General features: G+C 42.4%; 1 protein-coding gene across 1 annotated transcript in view; it reads right to left on the reverse strand.

Moving 5' to 3' along the window:
- Positions 1-1,992: 1,992 nt before the first annotated feature.
- LOC149280169 (very-long-chain 3-oxoacyl-CoA reductase-like) overlaps positions 1,993-8,735 on the reverse strand; it is a 29,632-nt gene continuing 22,889 nt past the window's right edge. Inside the window, exons 6-11 of the mRNA XM_089500737.1 lie at positions 7,938-7,982; positions 4,768-4,802; positions 3,749-3,830; positions 3,435-3,500; positions 2,184-2,333; positions 1,993-2,100 (exon numbers count right to left, since the gene is read on the reverse strand). Of these exons, the coding sequence (XP_089356863.1) occupies positions 1,993-2,100; positions 2,184-2,333; positions 3,435-3,500; positions 3,749-3,830; positions 4,768-4,802; positions 7,938-7,982 (486 nt within the window). The remainder of the gene's footprint in view (positions 2,101-2,183; positions 2,334-3,434; positions 3,501-3,748; positions 3,831-4,767; positions 4,803-7,937; positions 7,983-8,735) is intronic.

Genomic DNA, 8,735 nt, shown 5'->3' on the forward strand with positions numbered 1-8,735 from the left:
AAGGGCCATTGGAACGCAGGAGCGATGGGAGTGATAAAGGGCCATTGGAACGCAGGAGTGATGGGAGTGATAAAGGGCCATTGGAACACAGGAGTGATAAAGGGCCATTGGAACGCAGGAGTGATGGGAGTGATAAAGGGCCATTGGAACACAGGAGTGATAAAGGGCCATTGGAACGCAGGAGTGATGGGAGTGATAAAGGGCCATTGGAACACAGGAGTGATAAAGGGCCATTGGAACGCAGGAGTGATGGGAGTGATAAAGGGCCTGTGTGCCTATGAAGAGATTCCATTAAAAATAAGCAGTTTCCAGCTACAATAGTCATTTACAACATTAACCCCGTCTGTGCTGGATTTCTGATCAATTACATGTTATTTTAGTGACTCCAACCTTTCAACCGTAGTTGGCTTTCTCATGAAAAGCTACTATTTCTATTATATATTTATCTCTTTATGTGATTAGAGAGGATTGAAGGATTGTTTTTTTAAGAACAAAGTAAATCAACATTTAGATTTTATTCTATTATCTTATTTTTATTAGTATAAAAATTTCCATATAATGCAGTCTTTCAAATCAAAAACAGCTGCTGCAGAACTTCATTGCATATTTTAACAATCTCCAAACGGGCCACGTCCAGGATAATCATGTTCGCCGTCCAGCCTCGATACGTCGGAGTCCACTTATATTTTGACGTAGTCGGCGTTATCGTGAGAAGATCCGGCTTGTGTCGGATTAGATGCTTCACTTAAAATAACCGGCGTTCAGAAAGCTCGGCCTTTTTAAACCAGATATTAAAATCATTCCACGCAGTGTCTGTACACACAGTCAATATACACTACAGTTCAAAAGTTTGGGGTCACTTAGAAGTTTCCTTGGTTTTGAAAGAAAAGCACATTTTGTCCATTAACATAACATGAAATGGATCAGGAATCCAGCGCAGACGGGGTTAATGTTGTAAATGACTATTGTAGCTGGAAACGGCTGATTTCTAATGTAATTTCTTCATAGGCGTACAGAGGCCCTTTATCACTCCCATCACTCCTGTGTTCCAACGGCCCTTTATCACTCCCATCACTCCTGTGTTCCAACGGCCCTTTATCACTCCCATCACTCCTGTGTTCCAATGGCCCTTTATCACTCCCATCACTCCTGTGTTCCAATGGCCCTTTATCACTCCCATCACTCCTGTGTTCCAATGGCCCTTTATCACTCCCATCACTCCTGTGTTCCAATGGCTCGTTGTGTTCGCTGATCCAAGTTTAAGTTTAAAAGGCTAATTGATGGTTTGAAAACCTTTTTGTAATTATGTTACAGCCAGAAATGTCCTTATTCTCCATGGAAACAGCTGAGTGACCCCAAACTTTTGAACTGTAGTGTATATATAATGATCTGTGACCACACAAGATATTTTAGAAAAAACAGGGAATTTCGTTTTTTTAAGCTTCTATTGCAATAATTTAGAAAAATCCATTATATAGAATTATTTTGAGTTGATAATGTGTTATTTTGATGAAATCAGACGCTTGGCTCCATTCTGTAATCAAGAAAATATCGGCTATTTACTACTCCTGTACACGGCGCAGCAAAAACGCAGAGAAAGAGACTGAGAGGGACAACAGAAGAACCAATTATTAAAACTCTGGAACAATTAAGCAGAAGGAGTAACGATAAGGATGCCTTGTGATAGCCGGCGGAAGAGTCCTTCACCGTTCAGGGGTCCCGTCGTGACGAGAGCAGGAGATCTGTAGATCCCAGACTGGTGGGGAGAGCAGGAAATCTGTGGATCACAGACTGGTGGGGAGAGCAGGAGATCTGTAGATCACAGACTGGTGGGGAGAGCAGGAGATCTGTAGATCCCAGACTGGTGGGGAGAGCAGGAAATCTGTGGATCACAGACTGGTGGGGAGAGCAGGAGATCTGTAGATCACAGACTGGTGGGGAGCGCAGGGACAGACTGTCGCTATGGAAGGTAGCTCGTTACCGCTTCGCGTTCTAGTTTTTCTTGGACTTCTTCAGAAAACGGGCGCGGATTCCTTTGTTCGCGTTCATGGCCAGCTTGACGGTGGTGGAAATCGGAAACAGAGAGGTGGTGACCCAGCCCTGAGAAAGAGACCCAAGTTAATATCAGAGGTTGCTCGGCTTTGAGTTTAACCCCGCGCAATCTGTCCATGCACTATCCTCACCATTAGCGCGTGAGCCAGGTAGCCATTGGTCTGAGTCTGTAAGCCCACAGTGCTCAGGGCTGATCTGACGTAGGTTTCGGGGCTTGGCTTGTCCCAGGTAGGCTTGCGGATCTTGCTCAGTTTGGTAGCCACGTAGAACGGGAGCACGCTCTATAGGCAGAAGGGAGATTACAGATTTACATCAGATGCATAAAGACGCATTCCTTGAATAAATTCCCATTAACAACATCACTTTATTTCTTACAACACGGCCCGGCTCAAGGTCCGTTTCAGTTCATCCCGAAGGTGACTGATGGTGTTGAACACCTTCGGGATGAATTGTGCGGCCGGCCAAGTTCTTCCACACTAAGTGCATCCAAACATTTCATTATACAGGTCACAGTCATGCTGGAATAGAAAAGGCTCTCCCCCAAACTGTTCACACAAAGTTGGAAGCAGGGCATTGTCCAAAATGTCTTAAGATTTTCCTTTACGGTACATAAGGGGCCCAAACCTTGACTTCAATAAATAAGAAGTGTGTCCCAATACTTGTGTCCATATATTGGCGCACAAAGCAAGCTCCATATAGACATGGTTATATAAGTTTGGGGTGGAAGAACTTGACCAGCCGCACAAGTCATCCTGACCTCAACCTCATCGAACACCTTTGGGATGAACGGAAACGGAGATTGCGAGCCGGTCGTCTCATCCAACATCAGTGTCTGACCTCACAAACACTCTACTGGAAATCCTTCTCAGAAGAGCGGAAGCCGTTATAGCTGCAAAGGGGGGGACCAACTACATATTAATGTCTATGTATGTAGATGTCATCAAAGCTCCTGTTGGTGTAATGGGCAAGCGACCCAATACTTTTGTCCATCTAGTGTAGATTACATCACAGACGCTGGCTGCATTTTTATATATTGGCCACCAGATGGCGACCACCAACCGCGTCTGCGAGGACCGCAGAACAGCAGCATTCCGAGGCTTAATAAAGTGACATCAGATCATTCATCAATACAGAGGATTCCGAATGAATGAAGCCAAGCTGTACCAAACACTCGTGCCGGGACAGGCCGTGAGTCCAGGGCGTCCTCTGCTAGATATCGAATAAACAGCTGGCATCGAACCCGTTTCATGTAAAATTTGGGGAGGACTAAATATCACGCTTGTGTGTGGATGAATGCGAGTTTGGTGTTGCCAAGACGGCCGTTGTTGCTATGGGAAGCACACAATAACAAGAATTCTCGTTGCAGAAGCATTTGCACTCACCTGGACAGTGATTCCCTTATTTGCGTACTCGGCATGGAGGCCACGGGAAAAAAAGTCCACAAAAGCCTAAAAAAGAGGAGAAAAGAAGGGCCGTTACGCGTCCGGGGAGGACAGCGAGCGAAACCCCAAAAAACCAAGAAATTTAAATACTAAAGAACGAGTCATGCCCCTGATCACCACAACCAACTCCTATCACCCTCAACCCATGACGCAGACATTGGCCGGGAAGCCCCGTCTGCGAGTCCCCAGCGTCACGTGCGTTCTTAACGTGTCCTCAAATCCTGGTTCCCGTGATTTGGGGTCGATCTACCTACCTTAGTAGCAGAATACACTGTCAGTAGAGGCACAGGGTACATGGCGCTGCCGGAGGAGATGTTCAGTACAACGCCCTTGGACCTGACAATGCAAAATAATGATAATATTATAAATAACCATTTTTGTCTTTTTAAGAAAAACCATTCAGCAGCACTCAGCTCCACCTGAACGCGTTCCTCTTCATTTCCATGCCTGTGACTGGCTGCTTCAAGCAGCCAATCAGCGGCTAGAATCGTCGGACCACGGAGGAGGATGAGGACAGCAGCAGGGCTGCAGCTTCTACCTTGGTTAATCGCTTTTTTTTTTTTTACTCACAGAGCACTTTAATATGAATTCATATGAAACGGTTCCCACCTTTCGGGCTGACGCCGCAAATCAAAAAGTCAGTTAGCCCCAAAATAACATTCTCTGCCCCCCAACCACAAGGACACCACCCGATACAAACCAATTAACACTCCTGCCCCCCCGTCAGTCTCTCAAGGGTCACCTTACCTACACCTTTAACCATAAACAAAGTAGCATAGGAAATCTAGGCAGGAAGTGGGACCCCGCGGACCCAGGTGGGCACGGCTCGTGACCCTATTGTCCTCAGGGCCTCGTTTAATCGATAGCTCCTCTGGTATCGCCCCCCTGACCGTTCGTGCGGCAGCCGAATGAAAGCAGGTTATCCCCGAGGAGCCTCCCACCCTCCGCCAGCTGTAAATCCCCCCTAAGAATAGAAAGCTGTTGAGTTTGGATGGATGACTCAGACTGACTTTTTTTTCTTTTTCGAGTAGAATTATAAAAGAAATAACCCGCAGCGGAGCGGAGAGCCGGACCGGAGGCTTCCACCAAGCCGGTGACTCATTCCTCCGTCCCCGTGAGTCACCTTCCAAACGCTCCGGCGTCACCAACATGGAGGCCAAGCCGATTCGTCACCAATCTGATTTCTTCAAACAGAGGATTCTCCCCTATAAATAATAACGAGATCCCGTCTAAACGGCATTTATTTGCGTGTCTGAGGCAGATAGTGACTCACCTCTCAACCATTCCAGGTAATACCAGCCGCGTCATCTACAAGAAAATATATACTGAGTATGGATGTATACACGCTAGAAATATAATAATATAATATATATATACATACATAAATATAATACACACACACATACATATATATATATATATATATATTATATATATATATATATATATTAATTACACAGCCATATATATTATATATAAATATACACATATATGTAACTATAATACAGCCATACATATTATATTTATGCATATATACACACACACACACAGATATATATGTAAATATAATATATAAATAAAATATACACATCCATGCATATACCGATATATAAATATAATATATATATTATATTTATATACCAGTATATAAATATAATATATATATACACACACATTATAAATATAATACACAGCCATACATTATAATTATATATATATCTATATATATATATATATATATATATATATATATATATATATATATACATACACACACATATATATAATCATACACACACACACACACAGATATATATGTAAATATAATATATAAATAAAATATACACATCCATGCATATACGGATATACTGGTATATAAATATAATATATATATATACACATTATAAATATAATACACAGCCATACATTATATTATATATCTATATATACATACATATATATGTAAATATAATATATACAGTCATACATATTATATATACACATGTATATATACACACACAGATATATATGTAAATATAATATATAAATATAATATACACATCCATGCATATACCGGTATATAAATATAATATACACATAGAACATGGCAGGATCCGGATAATTAGAGATTAACAAATGTTAAAAACCTACACGAGGTGTAAAGAATCAAACCAAGAATTTATAGAAATAAAGGATATGGGGAGAAAAATACAAATCCAAGAACAGACAAAATGAAGAAAAAAAATTATATAATAAAAATAAACATAACTAAAGACTTGTCCGAGCATTATGTGTAAACGTGCTCTCCCAACCAACACACGTACATCTAACTCAACACTCCAGTAAAGTCATATAATATTTTATTTAATTATTATTATTTTGATTTTATTAATTTCAACTAGTCCACAAAACCCGGGCAGATAATTACATTTATTTCGAAAACATATTATGTGGACTACTCTCTCTATTTTTCTCTTGGCCCTGTGAACCGTAATGATCTTTACTGATCCCGTGGAATGAACACGCTGTGAAATCTGTGTTTTTTGCAATTGCACACGTGCCTAAAAATTTATAATAGAAAAATAATAATAAAAATCCCTATCCCTAAAAAAAAATTAAACAAAATAAATAAATAAAAAATGGAGTGTTTTCCCATTTGAGCGGAGAACAAGGAGAAGCAGTGTGGGAATGTTACTGGAGCCAGACGCGAGGACGGAGTGTGTAGGTGGAAAATGTGTGGGTGCGAGCGAGATGCGTAGGTTTAGGTTTCAGTCATTCCCCCCCGAACAACACAGACTAACGAGGATTTCTTTTCTCAAAAATAAGTAAAAAAATAAAAAATATAGAAAAAAAAAAAAAAAGAAAAGAGAAGGAGATGAGAAGATCTTACAGACTGGCTCAGATTAAATAAAATGCTAAAAAATACGTATAAATTCCCCCAAAAAACAAGCGGCATCGTGATGATCTCAGGCAGTTAAAGCAAAAGGGGTACAGTGGCATAACAGTAAAAAAAAAAAAAGTAATAAAAAAACCCCAAACAAAACAAAAAAAAAAAAATAGATGGTTTTCATGGTGTAAAAAAAGGAAAAACAAACAAATTGACAGCTGGTGGTTTGGAAGCCTCGCAAGCCACAGAGTCGCGGTCTGCGGCCCCTGAAAGTCTTTGGCGTGAAGAGGAATCCCGGAACGCGGAAGTCAGCGGTCAAAAAGGCAAGAACAGATCATAAGCTCTTCGGAGCAGGATTCTGGTTACTGAGCGATGCCCGCGATCGCGCCCACGATGAAAACTACAAAGGTGGGATCTAGGAGGAAACCTACGCTCACCAAACGTTAACAGAAAGGGCCGGCGTCTCTACGCTTAAACATTTGGGAAGGCTGCACAAGTAACAACAGCCGTGAAATACTAACTCTTTAGGGTGTTGGGGTCTCCGCTACGCAAAAGAGTTAAATTAGGGGGGTGAGGGGGGCAAATGGAGAATAATGGACGTCACTGGAATGGTTTCCACGCCACGAATGGTTAACACAGAGCAATGGATCCTTGGGGGATCCTAACAAACGCAGCAGCTCCTCGGGCTGCAGAGATCCTCATCTACAGGGGGCTTCCTTTCAGGATCAAAGCCGAGGACCCCTGGTCGTGCTAAACAGGAGTTTAGGGGGGAGCGTCCACTAAACGCTCCGCACTCACAGCCTTCAGTTCGGTGGCCAAATAATGGGGTCTGTGCCATGAATGTAAAGATCTGCCCCGTCTACCCATAACCTGTACCAGCGTTACATACGCTTATTGGGTCTATTCTTAAAACATTCGCAATTGGGGGGCCGCAGACCGGGGGGGACCAATTAACTGGCAAACGATTAGCTATGTGAACAGTGGAGATCTGTAATTAATTAACCCTACGAGTACTAGAGCGCTGAGCCACCCTCCATAGCGAGACTCTCCCCGGGGCACCAACGGTTAAGGCTGGTCTTTAAGAAGCATACGATAAAACTGTCAGATAATTAGTTAACTTTAACTGCTTCGTTGCCACAGAATTTATCCGTTTCAAGATGATGTGGGCAACGCGGCATTAGACATACGTCCAGAGCATCAACTACGAAAGGCATCCATCTCCAAAATGTTTTTCCGCCCCGCGGCTCCCAAATGCAGGACACAAAAACAGCCCTAACGATGATGTTGTTTCATCGGAGAACCAAAACCGTTTCTACCCCAATCCATGTGCCTCATAGCACCATCATATTCCTTTATAGTACCTTTAAAGCAGCACAGCCCCCAAGCCAAACAACAGCATGAAGTCATATCCATTATTCAGCCTCCCAGCAGAGGTGGTAGAGGGTAATACATGCATGCATGGGATAGACATACGGCTCCTGAATCTAAGACGAGACCAACGACTGATTAAGGTTTGAGTCTTTACAGCAGAAGTATGAAGAAATATTTCCACGCACCTGACACACGGACAGGACGTTGATGTTTATCAGCTTGTCGATCATCTGTGCGAAGAAAATAAAAAAGTGAAACGTATCAGCGCCGGTGCAATAATAATAATATACAACGTGTTTAATAATACATTCCCCGGGGAACGATTCTACTAATCATCCAGAGATTCCAGAAATTGGGGGAGAAATCATTTCTCTTATTCTGATTTAGTTACAAATTCCCAAAAATAATCTTATCCACGCTGGCCGAGGAAACATCCAGACCGACACTCGCTGCTGTTCTGTATACACAAAAGTTTGGGGTCACTGAGCTGTTTTTAATGGAAAAACAGGGACATTTCCAACTGTAACATAATTACAAAAAGGGTTTTCTAACCACCGATTAGCCTTTTAAACTTAAACTTGGATCAGCGAACACAACGTGCCATTGGGACACAGGAGTGATGGGAGTGATAAAGGGCCGTTGGAACACAGGAGTGATGGGAGTGATAAAGGGCAATTGGGACACAGGAGTGATAGGAGTGATAAAGGGCCATTGGAACACAGGAGTGATGGGAGTGATAAAGGGCCATTAGATGCGTGGTTCCTTTTAGTGTTCAAATTTTCTTCTATAGTGGGGGTGTCGGGGAGTAAAATGTCCCTTTAACAAACTGTATTTGGACTTGCAATGCGAGCAGGTATAGGGATGCGTGATGTGTCGGATGAGCTGGGGTATAAAATCGCCCATATAATTCGATAAAGAACAGCCTGACCGGACCGTCGGTGGCATGTCCGGTACCCCCTTTAGCATGATGATAACACACAAGA

This window comes from Sceloporus occidentalis, unplaced genomic scaffold (assembly GCF_023333645.1).
Source record: "Sceloporus occidentalis isolate IW3139 unplaced genomic scaffold, rSceOcc1.0.p SCAF_158, whole genome shotgun sequence".
Lineage (NCBI taxonomy): Eukaryota > Metazoa > Chordata > Lepidosauria > Squamata > Phrynosomatidae > Sceloporus > Sceloporus occidentalis.